This window comes from Sciurus vulgaris (assembly GCF_902686455.1).
Source record: "Sciurus vulgaris genome assembly, chromosome: 3".
Lineage (NCBI taxonomy): Eukaryota > Metazoa > Chordata > Mammalia > Rodentia > Sciuridae > Sciurus > Sciurus vulgaris.
The window spans coordinates 125,255,781-125,275,787 of record NC_136463.1 but is presented as its reverse complement, the minus strand read 5'-3'; the positions used below and the strand labels follow the sequence as shown (position 1 = coordinate 125,275,787).

General features: G+C 33.2%; 1 protein-coding gene across 1 annotated transcript in view; it reads left to right on the top strand.

Annotated features, from left to right (window-relative positions):
* Positions 1-20,007, top strand: part of TLK1 (tousled like kinase 1) — a 143,444-nt gene that overhangs the window by 77,046 nt on the left and 46,391 nt on the right. The window contains exon 3 of the mRNA XM_079135020.1: positions 4,984-5,055. Within this exon, the coding sequence (XP_078991146.1) occupies positions 4,984-5,055 (72 nt within the window). The remainder of the gene's footprint in view (positions 1-4,983; positions 5,056-20,007) is intronic.

The following is a 20,007-nucleotide window of genomic DNA, read 5'->3' as shown; positions in this document are numbered from 1 at the left end:
ATTGATCTATAGTCTTCCAGAAGGAAACTGTGGTGCTATCTTGAACTTGGAATGAATGGTGAGCACCTAAAATGGGACGTGTTCACTGTGTTTTGTATCATAAGACTTGAATTTCAAATTTGATTTAAGACTGCTTTTTTAGGGAAGCAAGGAATTTTTACACTGGATTATATCTGGTTAGGTGGAGGCATCTGTTGGTGAAATATAGCATTGCACTCTTAACTGTTAAAGCATTCTCATTCTTCTCACACATGCACACCCCTACATGATGTTTTGTTTTGTTGGTTTTTTGGTTTTTTGGGGGGTTTTTTTGTTTTATTTTTTTGGTATGTTCTGTAGCAAAGGTGTATAACTTTTTCTCTGTAGTCCAAGTAGTTAATATCTGTACAACATATGGTCTTTTTCACAATTGTTCTTGTCAGTTCTGCTGTCAGAGCACTAAAATAACCATAAACTATATGTAATCAAATGAGTGTGGCTATGTTCCAATAAAATTTTATTTGTAAAAATAGATGGAGAGCTACGTAGTTTTCTGACCCCTGGTCTATAGCAACTCTGTCCAACAGAAATTTCTAGAATGGTGGCCCTGTTTTATATCTTTATGGCCTGTTTTGCTGTTTGCTACTAGCTGCAGATGGCTACTGAGGACTTAAAATGTGGCTAGTGCAACAGAATTTTAAATGTTAATTTTAGTAGTTTCAGTAAAAAAAAAAATCGTATCTGCTAGTTTAAAGATTGTTCTTTTCACCATACTCTTGGCCAGATTACCAATGAAAACCTTATAGGATTATACATCACTGGCCATCAGGGAATTGCAAACCAGAACCACAATGAGTATCATCTTACCCTCATAACAGTGACTGTTATTTAAAAAGGAAAATAACAAATGTTGGCAAGAATGTGAATAGGAGAGAAAACTCTTACTGATTAGCATGGCCATTATGGGGAACTATATGGAGATTTCTCTTGTTCTAGTCAACTTTTTTCTTCTGTGACTAAAAGATCTGAACAGAACAATTTTAGGAGGAAAAGTTTATTTGAAGGCTCACAGTTTCAGAAGTCTCAATCCATAGACAGCAGTCTCCATTCCGCGTGGCTTAAGGTAAGGCAGAACATTGTATGGGAAGAATGTGGCAGAGGGAAGCAGCTCACTTGGTGATCAGTAGTGAAGAGAGTCTCTACTCTTCAGTTACAAAATATATACCCATAGCCACACCCCTGGTGAACCACTTCCTCTACCACATCCCACCTGCCTCTAGTTACCACTCAGTTAATCCCATCAGGAATTAATCCACTGATTAGGTTAAGGCTATAACCCAGTCATTTCTTCTGCAAACCTCTTGCATTGCCTCACATGTGATCTTTTGAGGGACACCTCACATCTAAACCACAGCACCTCATAAAACTAAACATATATCTACCAGCTATCCCACTAATAGTAAAAATCCAAAGAAAATTAAATCAGCATGTGAAAGAGATACCTACACACCCATGTGTTTTGCAGCACTATTTACAATAACCAGGATGTGGAATCAGCTAACGTGTCCATTGACAGATAAATAGTTAAGGAAAATGGAACACACGTACACGTAATGAAGTATTATTTACCTATTAAAAAAATGAAATCCAGTCATTTTCAGGAAAATTAGATGGAACTAGAAGATACACAGAAAACAAACATTCTCTCTCTTATGTGGTAGCGAAAAATGTTGATCCCAAAATGTTAGAGAGTAGCATTGCTAGAGGCTAAGTAGTTGGGGAGGTTGGATAACGCATATCACAATTCAGTTAGATAGGAGGAACACATTTTAGTAGCAGTAGGGCAACTGTAGTTACAATAACCTTATATATTTGTAAAGAACTAGAAGAATGCCAGGCAAAGTGGTGCATGCCTCTAATCCCAGTGGCTCCAGAGGCTGAGGCAGAAGGATTGCAAGTTCAACGCCAGCCTCAACAATTTAGCAAGACCCTAAGCAACTTAGTGAGACCCTGTCTCAAAATTTAAAAGGCTGGGGATATAGCTCAGTGGTAAAGTGCCCCTGGGTTCAATCCCCAGTATCAAATAAGAGAAAAAGAAAGAAGAAGAAGAAGAAGAAGAAAAAAAAAGGGAACTGGGAGAGAGGAGCTAGAAGAAATGATAAGGAAATAAAAATACTAATTACCCTGATTTGATCAATACATATTGTGTACATTTTGAAATATAACACTGTACTCCATAAACATGTGCAATTATTACGTGTTAATTAAAAAGAAAAAATAATTTTTAAAGTAGTTACATTGGAATTAGGAAAAGCATTTCTAAATTAATTCTGATGCACAGAAGCTAAGATTAAGAATAAATGGGAGGGGGGCGTGCTGTGGTTATAACCCAGTGGTAAAGCACTTGCCAAGCATGTGTGAGGCACTGGGTTCCATCCTCAGCACCACATAAAAATAAATAAATATTGTGTCCATCTATAATTTTAAAAAGTCCTTATTACATAAAGAATAAATGGGTACTTATCTATGAAAAACTATTACAATTATGTTCTCTAAGGAATCAATACTGAAATTATCAACCTTTTTAAATAAATGATTTTTACAAGAAATGCCTTATGCTAAAATATGAAGATTTTTATATCAGTAGTGAAACCATTTAGGTAAATTGCAGAGCTCATAAGTAGTTCTCTTCAGTACATATAGAGCAATGTACATATCAAAGGTATATTTTTGTTGTTGATACTATTGTATAGGGGACTGTACCTGGGGCCTCATGCATACTAGACAAGTACCCTACAACTTAGCCAAATCCCCAGCTCATAAGTATATCACTTGATGAATTTTCACTAACTAAACACAGTCGTGTAACCACAATGTGATTGTAACATAGAAAAAAATCACAAAGAATCTATGAATAAAACTAAAATTAATCAGGGTCATTGTATATAAACCATGTACTAAAATTAGTTACATTTGTATATGTCAGCAACAACAAATGGAAACTGAACATGTGTAGCAGTATAAAAAATACAAAATAATTAGTAATCTGACAGAAGATACTCAAGACATTGTCACTAAAAACTGCACAATGCAGAGAAATCAAAAGCTCTAACTGAATGAGAGGTTTAAAGTTTATGATTTGGAAGACAGTGTTATGCTGATTTCTTAAAATTATCTATGGATTCAGTGTAATATTTTTCTTTCTTGCTTGAATCATTTTTGTAATGTCCTTTGTCTCATTTTGAAAATAGTAGGTTATAATCTTCACCTATTTTTTAGGTGTGTGTTTCTGGTTTGTTTTTATTGTTAGAATGTTATTCTATACCTTATTCCTTTTTCTTATCACAACTTTATTGGGCTAACCAACATCATTTTCTGTTGCTTACTTTTTGTGAAATTGGATGTCCTGTATACTAAGTTGTGGTTCAGGGTGGCTTTTCTTCCTCACTTTTATTGCAGTTGTACCTGTGGTGCTTAATTTTAATTCTGTATCCATTGATTTATACTCATTATACCTCCCTGTCATGGAATGGTCTGTTTCAAGAGTTTGTAAAGGAGAGACTGTTTCAACTTCTTAAACTGAGACTGCAAGGTGAACTCTTTGCATTTAGTCACGATTTAAAAGGGCAAAACCCTTCCAAGTATAGTTTCAGTACTCAAGGTTGACTGTTGGTTTTGATGAGTTCTTTGCGGTTTGGGGACTATCTTGTTCTCAGTTCTGGCAGACATGTTTCTTTTTGCTTCTTCCCATGCAAATAATGATTCCATGCAAGTCTTGTGGTTCTTGGTGATTTTTCTCCACCTACCGTTTTACTAGGGATTTATGGAAATTCTTGTCCCCTAGTGTTGTTGTAAATGTTGACTCTGGGGTTTTTGATTTACTATTTAGTTGGTTTTTTTTGTTTGTTTGTTTTTCCCATGGATGCTCAAAAACTTTGTCACTGCTTCCATTGTTCAGAATCTTTCTAATTTATCATTTAATTGCAGTTGATGTTATAATTTTTTCAGTTTTGACAAACTTGCCCTAATTGGATTATAACTTTTTCCAAGTATTCCTTAAATCTTAAGCATTTCAAGTGCTGTCCTATGTTGAAAACAGCCTTTACTGTGTCCAGCGTAGTAGTGAACATGTTTGTAGTTGTCAATTTGAAAATTTATCCAAGGATGATTATAGGCCAACTTGTAACTTGTTAATAGTAGGATTACTATTAGGTAGAATTACTGTTAATTTTAATAATAGGCAACTACTCTTACAAATGGAAAGGAAACATGAGCATATCAACTGGCTTACAGGAAGTTAATTTATCTTTTGGTATATGTGCCTTAACCTGTTGGTCTCTTTTTTAAATGCTCCTGGAAGACATTAATTCAATGAATTATGGCACAAAAAGTTCACAAAATAATAAACATCATAAAACTGTATTGAAAATAAAGCAGATGGCATCCTACAGAATGATAGCTCCTTTCTTTCTGTTAGTCACAGTTCAAAAATTTTTCAGGAAATAGGGAAACCCTTGAGCATAGCAATGATCAGAATGGTAAATCAGGTTTTTAGGAGCTTAAACAACAACAACAACAACAAAAAATCAAGGGTAATTCATTAATATGAAGGAGGGCAGAAGGATGTGTATGAGATGATAGAATTGGTAATTATGAAGGGGACTGACTGTGTAAATAATGCTTTAGGTCAAATAATACATTAGTTTTTATATGGGGTGCTAATTTTAGTGATATTGTTATCCTAGCAGTCGCCCAATTCCTTTGTTTTTGAGCTGGTATTCTAAAAAATAAAGTCACTTCCTGAAACATAGCAGAACTTTATTTGCTTGATAAAACTTGCCAAGATATTGACAGTGTTAAGAGCTTTGTATTTCTTACTTTTACTTCACTTGGCTTCCATGCTTAAAAGAGTCATACTTTATTTTCATTTATGAAGATAGATTGTGTACTTTATATTTATAAGAAATTACTACTAATTTTTACCTTTTAAAAAATTTTTAACAGGCCTCAACAAATAATGAAAGCTCTAATCACAGTTTTGGAAGCTTGGGATCTTTAAGTGACAAAGAATCAGAGGTAAGTACTTCCATTTTAAGTATGGTACTGTTAAAATAAAAGCTGTTATCTTTTTAATTAAGTAGGGATATTTTTTCTCCATTTTAATGCTAAAGTTAGAACTTTTAAGGTTCTTTAGGAATATTTTCTGCCTTATGAAACAACAATATTCAGATTGAAGACTGTATTTGATATTAGAAAAATACTGTTTCTTTGGTTATATAGCTGAATTTGTACATAGTGATATACAGATATATTTAATGGAAGACTATTATTAGCTATTCATAATTCTGAGATGAAGGTGCTTTTTAAAATATGTTGCATTTGATGGTTTTCTATTATTACTTTTGTATTTCTCTCAAGTTTGATTTCTAGTAAGGGTTTGTGTACTTTCTTAGAGATATACGTTGTTATCTTGTTTTTAGAATTTCTTATGAAATCATATTGCTAGTTTTCACTTTGCACATTTAAAAAAATCTGATAAATCCTTCCCCTCATACCCATTTATTGACCCCACTAAGAAAATACACAGTGTAAGTAGGGATTTGAATCCAAGGTAGAGTTCATTTTGAACGTTATATACTTGATGGCATCTTTTAAAAAATGGGTAGACAGGAATTTGTGTTTTAGCATTCATTTGTTGATGCTACAATTTCACATTTTGTGGCCATAGCTTTTTCTCTCAGATTATATACTTGTCACTTAATTTTTGATGTGTGTGTGTGCGTGCCCGTATTTTCCCTGTCATTGTTAACTAATTTCTGCTTGATTCATTTCAGTCTTTCTTCTACTTGGGTTAGTAAAGATCTGTCTGTCACCTTGTTAATACTATTAGGTAGGTGGTCAGCACTCTTTTGGCATTTGGTTTCAATGTTCAGTGGAAAGAGAAGTTCAGTGGTAACATCTTTTTAGTCCTTTGTTATTTGAAAGCATCTAGGAATCTCTAGGTAGACAGTTGTGCAGTTCTGTGCAGGCACCCGGACTCTCCAGAGGAGTGTGGCATAGGGTTCTCACTCATCAGGCTTTCCCTTCCGCAGAGACAACTGGCAGGCAGCTGAAAGGACTGTGCAAGTGACGGGACTTTATCTGCAGTAGGTTCCCTTGAGGTAAGCGTTAGTAGCCCCTGTAGCACCAGATTATCACAGTTTAGATTTTTTCAAATTAACACACTTATACTAAGTCCTTAAAAGCGGCAGCTTTAGCTCTAGTCAAAGTACAGTTTTTCAAACATTGTATCAAGAATATTTTTACTTTTTATTTTCTGGTCTTTGGAACATTTCTTGATATTTTCATAGAATTGGGTATATTCAGTAATTTAACATGCTCTTCTTTCCTAGTCTTTTGTGTTATGAAGGGCAGGCAATAAAATAATTTTGGATTTTTTTTTCTATTCACCAAATCTGGTGTCTTTGATAGATTTTTTTTTAAAGCAAAAAGTTAGATCACCTGTAACTGTTATTTCTTTTATGTTCTTTGAAAGTATCTATACGCCCCTATGAGTTGTAGATTTAGTTACTAAATAAATTCTTCCAGAGAAATTAGCCATAAGAAAATTCCTCTTACCTTTAGAGAATGCCAAGGCTACATTTTAAAAGTATTGGTGTTTTGTTTTGTTTGTTTTAAGAACTATAGTTGATTTGCAGTGAAACACAATTTGCTTAACCATTGAATGTACAAAGCTTTATTTGTGTAGAAGTTTTGATGTTTGGGGCAACAGCAGAAAATCTTGAAAAATCTTTTGGCTTTTGCCATCCTATGATCTATATCTGGAATTTTTACAGATTAATAAAAGCCTAGTGGCAAAATATTTTGGGTATTACTACAGATTGTACATTTTCCTTAACATAATAAAGAATCAACTTTTATTATTGTTTTGTTCTGTTTTTCCATGTAAGAAGTTGCTTGTCTAGAAAATGAATTCCAGGTTTTACCTTTATAGTAGGTACCTTAATTGACTCCTTTGAGGTGAAATTTCATACATATCAAAATACAGATATTCACAGTTTGTTAAATGAAGTGATTGAGAGTAAACTTTTATAAGTTATGTAGTATTCCATTAACTTGATATCATTTATTTTGGTAATCCATTTCTGATCCATTATATTTTTTAAATAGTAGTTTTGGTTTTGTGAACAAATAGTACTAGAGGGTTTATTTCTTTAAAAATAGCTGTCTTCTAACACCCATCCATACCCATCCTAATTCTTTTAACTTTTATTCCTGGTATTTATTTCCATATTTTAATATAAACATATGTACATTTTATTTTGGTTCAAAGCTTAGACATTATCTGTTGATTCCCTCTCAGGTGATTTTTATCTAGCTAATGTCCCTTTCTCTACTTTGTATTCTTCTGTCTGATATTCTTTTCAGACACCCGGAATTCTTTTTCTGTCTTCTATTGTAACTGAAAAGCATGTGATGGTAACTGTTAGGTCAGTTGACTCTACTTCAATTGAAATTATTATTTCTCTTACATGTGAATTACTTTATATGTGAATTTGACTTATTTCTAAATGTAGAATTGTAGAATGAAAATGATTTCCTCTTGTTAATAATGAAACCACCTGGTAGGTAAGCAGTCAGTGCTTTTGTTTTTAATTTTACTTTATTTTACATCACTTGTAGGTCTTTTGAACAGGTTCCAAAATTCAGTGTTGTGTTCAGTAAGCATTTATTGCATATCTGTTGTCTTTTAGTCTCTGTGCCCAAGTACAGGATAGAAAGATAAACAGGATACAGTTCCTTTCTTCAAATAAGATCAGTGTCTAGTAGGATTGACAGACATTTAGACACCATTTTGTGAACAGTGTGTGCTGTGCTATAACATATAAATAAGTACAAGGTAATATGCGAGCAAAGATAGGCTTCTCCCAGTTCCATCTCCCTTCAGGAGAAGATAGGCAAAAAGGACTCCCTTCAAAAAAGAGATGATAGTTGAGTTAGTTACTAAGAAAAACTGTGAATTCATCCCAAAGAACAAAATATGATAAAAAGGTCGGCAGAAGAGGACTAGAGTGTGCTTTTGCCTTTTTTTTTTTTTTTTTTTTACCCAGGGACTTGTGCTTGTGAGGCAAGCACTCTACCAACTGGGCTATATCCCCAGCTCTGCTTTTGCTTTTGTATACAGGTATACAAGCAATTTGGTTACAGACATAGATCAGTGACTCAGCCCCTCATGCATTTCAGATTACCTGAGAAGCTTAAAAATACCAAACTGCCTAGGTGATTCCAATAGTTTACAAACTTCTAATATAGGCTATATATGCAAAAATAGTGGAAGATAAACAGGGATCAGGTTTTGAAGACCCTTGTATTTCATGATAAGGAATTTGGACTTGAGGTGATGGAGAACCACTGAAATGTGAGACAAAAGACAATGTAGAATTATAAAAGGCTTTTACAATTTACTTTTGGTGATGCAGAGGATAGAATTGAGTTGTTAGATCATTTTGTTAAGGAATCCTACCTTCATTACAAAACTCCAAGTCCCAAAGTTTTAATATTGAGATGAAAAAGTTGGAGAGAGTTTCTAAGTATACTTTTCTCAAGTTTGTCTGTTGGACTTTGTTTTCTCCTTTAGATTCTCTACTGAGAAGTTACTAAGCCCGTTACCACCCAGGCACATGCCTCTCAAACTTTAACATGCAAATGAATTACTTATATTCTTAAGTCAGTGGGTCTGGATTAAGTGTTTGCATTTCTTAAAGTTCACACATTTCACTAGATTTAAAAATTATAATCAGCAGGATTCGATGAGTTTGAATTAGCATAAAAAAGGAAAGAAAAAGAGCATAGGATAATTAAAAATACCTGGCTAGATTGAAAGGTATCTAGCTTTAGTTATTTTGACTGAGATAGACAACACAGAAGGAAGATGAACAGATTTGTCATACTAGACAATGAGTTCTGGTAATATCAAGTTTGAATACCTGTGTAATGAACAAATGAGGATATAACTGTAGTAGAAGCTATCTGGAATTCAGGAAAAAGTTCAGACTAAGAAGTGTTTGGCCATATATATTACCTAAAGGTTGGGTGTAGATAGCACAATCTCAGAAGTGTAGTCTGAGGATTCCTAGGGGTTCCTGAAATTCTTTCAAGGAGTCTGCAGGGTCAGAATGGTTTTTATAACAATGCTAAGACATTGTTTGACTTTTTTTCCTTTCATTTTTCTCATGAATTTACAGTGAAAATTTCCAGAGACTGTATGTACATGTCATTACATTGATGATATATGCATTGTGAATTTTTGCATTCTAGTGTTACAACATTTCTTGCTTTAAATCCTAAAATGGTAAATACCAATAGTTGTAACCCACATGAATGAAAGCTCTTTGGGGTCCTCAATAATACCTAAGTTATAGAGGGGTTCTGAGACCCAAAAGTTTAAAACTTGCTTTTATATATGAACACACCTTTTTTCTCTTTCTCTGTGTAATGCTTGGAGATATTAGCAAGTGAGATAGTTGGGCTGGAGAAAAGAGGAGTACCTTTTTATGGAGGTGGATAGACAATGGGAAGAAAAACAGAAAATGAACTAAGGGAATAGTAAGTAAAGTCAGATTGTCACAAAAGAGTCAAACAGGCTTGGTAAATTATATGGGAAGGAAAGGATTATAGAGCAGTGATGGAAACCAGCAAAGTGCTAAAGAGAGAAACAAAAAACCTTTTCGGGAAGAGGTATGAATGAGTGAAATCTAGATCCTGGTGGGCAAGATTAGTCACAAGCAGGACTAGTAACATTCTTTCCTCCTAATTGAAGAAAGGTAGATGGACTTATATATCTAATAATGTCATCTACTTCACAATAAAAATAGGTTATCTTTTATTTACTTACTAATTATTCATGCATGCATGCTGAGTATTGAACCCAGGGCCTCATACGTGCTAGGCCAGCACTCTACCACAAAGCTGTCCTTCCAACACCCAACCCTTATTTAAAGGTTTTAGAATAGTACTTGAAGGAGTTAGAAATATGTTCATGTGCTTATCTGCCTCTTCATTTTATGAGGATAAGAAGCTAGTGTTTCTTGATTATAAGTGTTTACCATGTTTTAGAATTTACCTTGATTTTCCTACTTGCTGTTCTTTTTGTAGAACCCTTCCCTGTCTAAATACAACCTTCTCTCACTAGATTCTGTACGATTTTTGTCCTGAGCCCAAGATGCAAAGATAAATTATTTTAGAATTTATTATGAGCCGGGCATGGTGGCACATACCTGTATATCATCTTGGGAGGCTGAGACAGTAGGATCTCGAGTTCAAAGACAATCTCAGCAAAAGCAAAACACTAAGCAACTCAGTGAGACCCTGTCTCTAAATAAAATACAGAATAGGACTAGGGATGTTGACTCAGTGGTCAAATGCCTCTGAGTTCAATGCCTGGTACCCCTCCTGCAAAAAAGGAATTCATAATGATTTAATACGACAGCCATTTTTCCTCTTCTACTTTTAGATGTTCTAGAATATATTTCTCTTATTTTCTACTGAGATTGGGATAATTGTCACAATATAAATTTCATTGAATTATATTATCTTCATTAATTAATATTAGAAAACAGTTGTGTCTCTTTGCACATGTGTATTTACATGTAGTATATGCCATAATTTTCATGTTTCTAAAGTATATATATATAATTATTCTATTTTTGGCTTAATTTAATCTTTAATACTCATCTTTTATAATACAGCTGTATAACTTAAATAAGAGTTGAGCAATATATGTTTAAAATAAATCTTTCTTTAGCACCTACTGGGTAATTATCAAATCTCAAACCTTTATCCCCTGGCGTTAAATTACTGTTTATTGTCTTGTTGTCTATCTAAATATATTTGGAGCTTTTACATTGTTTATCATGAAGGATTTCAGTTTATGGATTCGTAGAAATTATTGCATCTTGAACATTTTCTGTTTTTATCTTTTATCTTGTTTTATAAATGTTCTCATCTCTTGATTTCCTATTTCTTTAATTTTTTTCCTCTCTCTCCCTTCTTTTTTTTTTTTTTTTTTTTTTTTTTGTGAGGCACAGAGTCTTGCTTCGTTGCCAAAGTGGGCCTCAACCTGAGCTCCTCCTGCCTCAGCATCTTCAGTAGCTGGTATTATAGGTGTGTGCCACCACACCTAACTTCTATTTTCTGATGCTTTCTTTTTTTTCTGCTCTTCATAGTTGTTAGCCTGAACAAATTAGGTACAATAGATTAATTGGAAGTTATGATCTATTTGAAAATAGAGGTAATAATAGCTTTAATTTTAGGTTTTAGATTTGTTTTTTTAATTACCATTAATTTTTTGTCTACATATATTTGCCAAAACTTGGAAAAAAATTAATGCCTTAGTCTGAACACCCAGTAAAGAGGAGAACTTAAAATGAATTTAGTGATGAATAGACTGAATATAATGGTAAGTTACATTTTTATTTCTGTTCACCCCAAATAAATTACTTTACCTTTGACCTTATTTTGATTGAAATCTGTTGACTTTCTTAAAATGTTGGACACCTTAGTGGTCTCATCAATTTTAAGAAATACTCTCTGTATCCTGTTGCCTAAATTATTTTCTAAAAATTTTCAGCCTGATACATATTTGTGGTCTTTTTGATGAGTTCCTCTGTCTTTTCTCTTTGTTCCTACTGGTAGTATTTTCTCACTTTCTGCTTATCAAAACTCTTACTAAAGTAATATTTTTAAGTTGATTATTGTATTGAGGCTTAGAATGCAGCAATGTTGCTGTGTATATTATACAATATGTGAAATAACTATGTTGTCTTGAAGGCAAGCATGCTTCCTATTTAACAAAAGTGATGTATTTCATAACATCAGTGAATAAATATAATTTTCTCAGTGGAGGAAAATGAAATCTGTTGTCTTTCTTATTAATAATCAAACATGAATTATTAGTCCTGAAAGTACTCTATGAAATACCTGGAATTTCCTTGTAACTTTTTCTTTTATTTAAAATGGGGAAATGTAAACAAAAAATTATAATACTAGAATGCAGGAATGTGGAAAAACACAATTTATAAATCATCAGTGTGATATTATCATGTGTTGCATAGCCTCTGGAAATTTTCACTATAAATTCAGAAGACCATGAAAGTAAAAAAAAAAAATGCCATGCAGATAGTTTATGTGCCAGCTACAAATAAATCTTCCATATTCATCAAAGGAAGATTTCTCAGCCTTAACATTTTGTGCTGTGTATTTTTGCCAGGGATGGGTGAGAGACTGTTATGCGGTCAACATAAGATGCTTAGCAGCATCTATGCTTCTAACACATTAGATACCTCTAGCCCCCTTCCTCCCTGTTACCATAGTGGTGACCAAAAATATCTCCAGGTATTGCCAAATATCTTCTTAGTGATAGGGGACAAATCTCTTACAATTAAGGACCATCCCATTAATGGAGAAGAGAAAATTTTAGCAAGTTAACTGTAGATCTGGATTATAACTTTCTAGATTTTATATCTCTAAATGTGGAAACAGAAGCACAGGAAATGTAATTATTTCGCCTATAGTCACATAGATAGTAAGTTAATGAAGTGAGAATTCTCATTCCAAAGTATCTGTCTTATTTTAAAGTAATGGCCTCAATGTCAGTACTGTACTATACTTTATTAACTAAGGTAGTATGGGAATTAATAGTTAGATAAATGACCCTTGTTAGTCTTTTGAGAAAATGTTATTGTGGAGGAAATATTTAGGCGTAAGATATTTTTATAGTAATTATCAAATTTGTCAATCTAAGAAAATAACCTGGACTCATAGCACTTCACAAATGTTTAATCTGATTTTACTTTTAGATTGGTTTTAAGGGCATTTGGCACAAGTTGTTATTACTGAGAAATTTGATTCCAATTTTTTATCCTTTAGTGTAGAGTGTTAAAAATACTAGAAAGATTATTTTTATGTCAGCACAATACAGTGTGTGTTTTACTAATTTCTTTGAGATTAATTTTCATTTTCTAAAATAACCGAGTAACCATGACAACCTGTTGGACTTGTTATAACCTAATTAGTTTTCTGCTGTATGTCACAATTTTTGGTCTCTATTTTTAACCAAAGATTTTATGGATAATGTTTTTAATTTTAGAGATTCTATAAAGTGGAATATACAGGAAACATTGACTTATTATTTTAGATAAACTGTTCCTAGTCCTGATGATATATCAAAGTCACATCACTTAGGCGCTTTAAAAATAAAAATTCCTTTGGTCTTTTTCTAGAGGTAATTAAATTTGGACAGGAAACTCAGATGAGCTTTCAAATAAAAGCTTTGTAAATTATTGTGATGTGTAGTCAGCATTGAGTATCAATGCTATAATATATATAACACAGCTTTTAAAAAAAATCACATTTTTTCTGGTTACAATTGTTTACTTTGCTATAGAGAAAACAATACTTTTTTACCCATTAGATACAGATTTTGAAAGATTGGTAAACATTTTTATATAGTACTGGTGTAAAAATAGATTAATACTGCCTTTGAAAATGCAGTTTGGCATCTAAAAATTTAATTGTGCATGTTCTGTGACACAGCACTTACATTTAAAAATATCACAGAGAAATAGTGGTATAATAAGGGCCTTAGGGATTTGTGTTCAAGGGAATGTTTGTAGGATTATATATGGGAAAATGTTACTCTTATCATGGGTATCACAATGGGACAAAGTTGTGAGACCAATGTTACATATTTTGCTATCATAAGTACTCCAGAAATGCCAAAATTTCCTGAATAAATCATCTTGAAATGTTGCTTCTCAAACCTACCCCCCACTCAGTTCCCAACAGCTGTTGTTCTGTATGGCTATTTTATTCTAGTTGTATGATTTGAAAACTACTGACAGGATAATTTGAATAGGGGAGAAAATTCAGCTTTATTCTAATTTTATTGTATAGTACCATTTAACAAAAGAAGCCTTAAGGGAAAGAAAGCAATAGACAGGAAAATGTCAATATTTATGCTGCATAAGAAAACAGCAAACAAAATCACTTTTAATCATTACTGAAAACTTTTTTATGTTCCTATATAACATTGATGTATGTAAATTTAAATGATCCAAGTGATAAGAGTTTAAGAAGCCAGAGTTTGAGATAGCAAGTAAGGTAGTTTAAAAATGAAGAGTAATTTTTTTAATATTATGTATTTTTTTAGACATATGGTTGTGGATGCTGTACATGTGTAAAATAAAGTGAAAATCCTTCAGGCTTTTAAAAATGTTGTGAACTGGCACATCGGTATGTTTACCTGTGAGACAGTCCACATTTTAGTTGGGTGTTTACCCACTTTCTTATTGGTGCTCTACCATCTTTAATATTACATGTTATTAAATAATAAATGCAATACAGCAGAAATTAGATAACACTACAAATTGCTGACTTGATTTGATTTACTAAGAATGGCAAGGAAGTGCTCTTGTTGAAACTAGGATTCCAAAATGTTGCATACACAACCTTTTCATACTAAATGTTAAAGTCAGCTATATAACAGATCTTTTAGAGATCAAAGATTCAAGCAAGATGGGCACAGTGGTGCATGCCTGTAATCCTAGTGACTCAGGAGGCAGAGGCAGGAGGATCGTAAGTTCAAAGCCAGCCCCAGCAAAAGCGAGGTGCTGAACAACTCAGTGAGACCCTGTCTCTAAATAAAATACAAAATAGGGCTTGGAATATGACTCAATGGTTGAGTGCCCCTGAGTTGAATTCCCAGTACCCTCCCCCCAAAAAAAAAAAAGTTCAAGCAAACTTGTAATATAACACATAATACAACATACAATCCAGATAATAGTTCTTGATATTAAAGTTTTGACACATGGACAGAGACAGATTATGTGAATTTCAGGTCGTGCCAGCTCAGTATCATCCACGAATTAAAATGGACATATTTCAAAATGTAAATAGGATACAAAACAGCAAGAAATTTTCATAGCAGAATTTGTTTTCTTATAGTACATTATTCTAACCTAGTTTTTTAAAGTTAAAAGTTTTTGGGCAAAAAACAGAACATCTTATCCATTTAATGTTCTTGAAAAGAACATCTATTTTACATTGACTATTTTTGTAAGGACCCAGATTTTCCTTTCTAGTTCAGTGCAGTTTTGGTGTGTGGCATTAAAGTAACACAGATATACAGATATTTCTCCAGCATTATCCTGTCTCAATCTAGTTCAAAAAATTTTGCCTAGAAACATGGGTAAAAATTGAGGATTGTTTTTACCAGTTGCATTGCCATGCCATTTGTTGAAATTATAGTAACCTTGTATTTGATACCATGAATATGAATCATGGAACAGCCAGTGAGTTATATTTTTGAAACCAATTTTTGCCTGAATGAATTGGTCCCACAAAATTCATTCTGATAAGTTTCGGGATTGAATATTTTCTTAAAGATATTATTTAATATTAGTGTAGCTTTTGTAAAAAGTATTTTCTTTTAGCAATTTTGTTAGAGATGATGAGATCTGACTTTGGTTATCATCTGTTTAGTCAGACCTGATGAACTCTAGCTAAGGTTGAGTGAAGAGTAAACTCCCTCCTTTTTCACTGATGCTGTAGTATCTTTTCACATACTATAACAATTTTTATTTATTTATTTGTTTGTTTGTATGTTTGTTTATTTATGCATACCAGGAATTGAACTCAGGGGCACTCAATCACTGAGTCACATCCCCAGCCCTATTTTGTATTTTATATAGAGACGGTGTCTCACTGAGTTGCTTAGCACCTCACTGTTGCTGAGGCTGGCTTTCAACTCCTGATCCTCCTGCCTTAGCCTCCTGAGCAGCTGGGATTACAGGCATGCGCCACTGCGCCCAGCTCTGTAATGTATTTATGCAAGTAATTTTAAGTATCTCTAGTTTGAGACTTGTAGAAGAATAATTCATATTGATTTATATCCCTCATTCTGTGGCAGCATTAAGATTTCTTTTTTTCTTTAATCTTGGTCTTGCTTGCTTTGAAGAAAGACTTTTTATTCTAACATTAACATAAAACAAGCCACATGATTAGGTGTAAAACCCTTGTTTAATAATCATTGACTTAATTTCCAAATAAAATTGTAGCATTAGGTTAGATTGTTTTTTAGTCATCTCATGAGTACTTTAAATTTGTCGTTGTTTTATTGAACAAGCTTTCAACTGCTTGAAATTACTGTGTAAGTTCACACTAATGTCTTGGAACATTTAAATGCCAGAGTAGGCATTCTGGTTTTGGTATGATTACAAATCTGGGATTTACAAAGCTAAATTGATTTAAGACTACTAATCTTTCCTTTCTTCATTTTCTGCTAACTGCTGTTCCACTGTGTGTTGAAATTCATTGACTTTGTAATTACTATATTCTTTCCATTTTTACTTTAAAGCCAAATCCTACTATGTTGCTTTCTATACTAATCCTTCCTTATTGTGGTCAGTTTTAGTGGGTTAGTTCTGAAAAAGTAGAGAAGGAAGAAATGACAGCATTATTAGAAAAAGAAATAATAAGCTTGAAAATGTTCTATTTAAGAAATATTTGATATGTACAAATTTTATACTTTGTTAAGAACATGGGTGGTATGATTGATTCCTTTGGATTTCTTCAAGGAAATCATCGACTATGATGAATAAGTAGTTTTTCAAACCATTTTTAAGGCTCAAGCTGGTTCTTCAAAGGAAAGCTCATATAGAATCCCAATATATTAAAATAGAGATGCTGTGTTTGCAGGGACAGGGATGGAGGTGGTACAGGGTGTGTCTCTGGTAGACTAAAGCCTTATGTTACCCTCCCGCTCCTTCTCTTCCTTCTTCCTCCTCTTTAATAACTTCTGGGGCTGCAACCTTCTCTTCCCTAAGGAATCTCTGAAATAGAGTTTGAAAATTGCTCTTTGAACTTTTTCTCAGCAATCTCTAAGGTGATTGGTGAGTTTTTGCCTTATCTCTCCCTGCCCCATCCTGTGACTCAGGATGAATTGGCAGCACTGGGCTTCATTTAGAGTTTTTGTTTTGTTTAATATAGATGTTGCTCATATTATTTAATTCAAAACCAAAAAACTGTTCAATGCACATTTGCCTGAGGGTTGGTGGTGACTTACGCTTCTGGTGTTATGAATTACTGTCTGATATATAGTCAATAGAACCTTAAAGAGAAAATGTTACCTATTTTGCAAGCTCTGCAAATTACTTGTAAGCTATTAGGGCAGAAACTGGTAATCCTTTGCATACGACACATAATTAAAGTTTTAAAACATAAAGCTCATGGTTATTTGAATTGATAGAATAGCCATTTATGTAGGTACTTATTGATACTGTTGAATACCCGCTATATGCTGATACTATGAACTAAATATGTTTCTCATTTAATCTCTATAGTCCTACTATACCTATATTATCACATTTTAAACTGATAAGAAAGTTGATTCTTTTGAGTTAAATATCATGCCAAGGGTTATAGTAAATAATGGATCTAGAGTTTGATTCTGGTTCAGTTTATTCAGAGACCCATGGTACTTGCTTTTTAGGAAATTATAGTCCATTTATGCTGAGAACAACTCTTAAGTTTATCTATGTAGAGGATCTCTGAGGTGAAAACACAGGGAAAGATCAGCACTAGGGAGTAGTAGTAGTAGGATACATAGTAAAAGATTAAGGTTCATGGGAAGGGTCAGATGGTCCTCATATAATGGAGACATTCACTTTATAGATTAAGTGTAATGCATCTAGGTTTCTCATTTTTTTTACTTTGTAGTTTTCCAGATTCTTGTACATTACTGTCATAAAATGAATTTTCATTTTATTAAACTTTTTTCTTATCCATTCTCAAATTCTTCTTACGTTTACGGAAGTAAACTTCTTCACTTTTCTTCTGTACTATAACCATAGTGCATTTGGTGGGGTTTTTGTTATTGTTTGTTTTTTTAATGAAGTGACATTTTCTCCAAAGGGGTGCTCTACTTTCCCATACTGGGAAATTTTTCCTTAAAGAGAAAAAAGCAGTTTTGCTAAGTAATCTATTCTTTAATAAATAATCTTAAATATTCTAAAGTATAGTATTTAATCCAATGATGTATTTAATGAATGTTATCCTAGACAAGTTTGATAATTTGTAGCTATACAGTATGTTTGCACACTATTCCTCCTTTTGAGATAACCTGAGCATTAGCATTTTAATGGTTCTGGAAAGATCTGTAGTAAAGAAATCTTAACTTTATTTACCGAGGTTGGATACTCTTATCCTCAGCCCTCACTTGTTAGCCTTCTCAGCCTGTCATTGAACCAGTGTTCCTCAGAATGCACTTTAGAAAATTGTATGGGGCCATTTAGAACATTATGCTTCCTTTGGTCTTCTAACTAAAATATATTGTTTCCAGTGTAACTTTTTCAGAATTGTAATATTTTGTGTTTTTTTTTATTCAAAAGTCATTAGTCAGGATTTGAAATGGAATTCCAATAGGAACCTGTCAGGCTTAAAAATTAGTATAATTTTTAATATCATCTAATTTTGAAAAATTATATTTTCTTGGGCTTAAATTATTTCTTTAACAGATTAAGTTGGGAAGAATATGAATGAATTTCTTTGGGGATCCTCTTTGGTTTTATGATAGACATAGGGTTCTTCATGAACTCTTAATTAATTAATTAATTTAGAAGTTTTATTTGGTGATATTTTTATTCCTAGAAAAACAATATTGTTTATCGTTTAACTTTGAGTTTGGTAATTTTGACAATGAACTAAACTACTGGACTATATATTCTACATTGCTGGTATATCAGTCTACCTTCCCAAGTAAATTGACAGGTATCTTTGCATAGTCAATTAATTTAGTTAGTTCTTGATGTAGGGAGTGTAGCATGTCACATAGAGAAAATTGAAAGAACATTCAGGCCTTGGAATTTCACAGAACTGAATTTGATTTGAATACTGGCTCTGCCACCCTAGTAGATTTAACCTTGAGTAAGTTATTTAATATTCATTTATGCATTTATCAAGTAATAACTATATGTGGACATGCAGTGGGAAGGTGAGATGGGGAGGAGAAATAATGTTTGTCTTTAGAGAACTCAGATAGTAGCATTCCATACAACCTCTCTGAATCTCTTATCTTGTTGGCAGAATGGAGATTAGAGAACTTAAAATGCCCAGAATGATACTTAGGGGAACAATATATTCTCAATAAGAATTAGGTTGTCATGCTATTTAATCAGGGCTACAAAGATATATAAAAATATGAACTTGATTTCCTCCTTATTTGTTGACCACAGTGCCTTAAGAGATTTATTTTAAGTTGCCTAATGTGATTCATTCTTTTATTCAAATAGTTCTTGAGCTCCTATTAAGTTAAGAAATTGTTCTGGCACCAGAGCTACGTAACCAGGCTTTTAGAATTTGAGGGCTTGGAGCCATTGCCTTTTGCTTTTGCTCTTGAGCTTTAATTTTTGACTAAGCAGACATTTTGTCAGGCTCCACAAAATTTGTGTTAGCCTAATAAAAATACTTGCTGTCTGTTCAAGGAACTGACCTGTAATGGGAGCAGAGCCACCACCTAGAGCAGGAGTTTGCAAACTTTTTCTGTAAAGGACCAGATATTTTAGACCTTATGGGCTTCACCATCTCTTGTTGGAGCTGCTCAGCCCTGCAGTTGTAATGTGAAAGCAGCTATGTACAATACAGAAATGAAGAGAGTGGTTGTGTTCCAATAAAACTTTGTTGTGGACACTGAAATCAAAATTTCTTAGAGTTTTCATATCATAAAGTATTCTTGGTTTGGATCTTTAAAAAATCAGCCATCTAAAAATGTAAAACTATGCATTTTTCGTGGGCTGTACAAAAATGGGTGGCTAAACAGAGTTGGCTCATTGGCCCTACTTTGTTGACCCCTGATTTAGAGTTTTGTCTATGAATTTACTCTAATTATTTTTGGATAATAATTCTAGGCATTTAGGTGACTGGTAATTTTTAGTTGAATATGTTAGTTTGCATTCTGCCCCTTTTCTCTTCCAA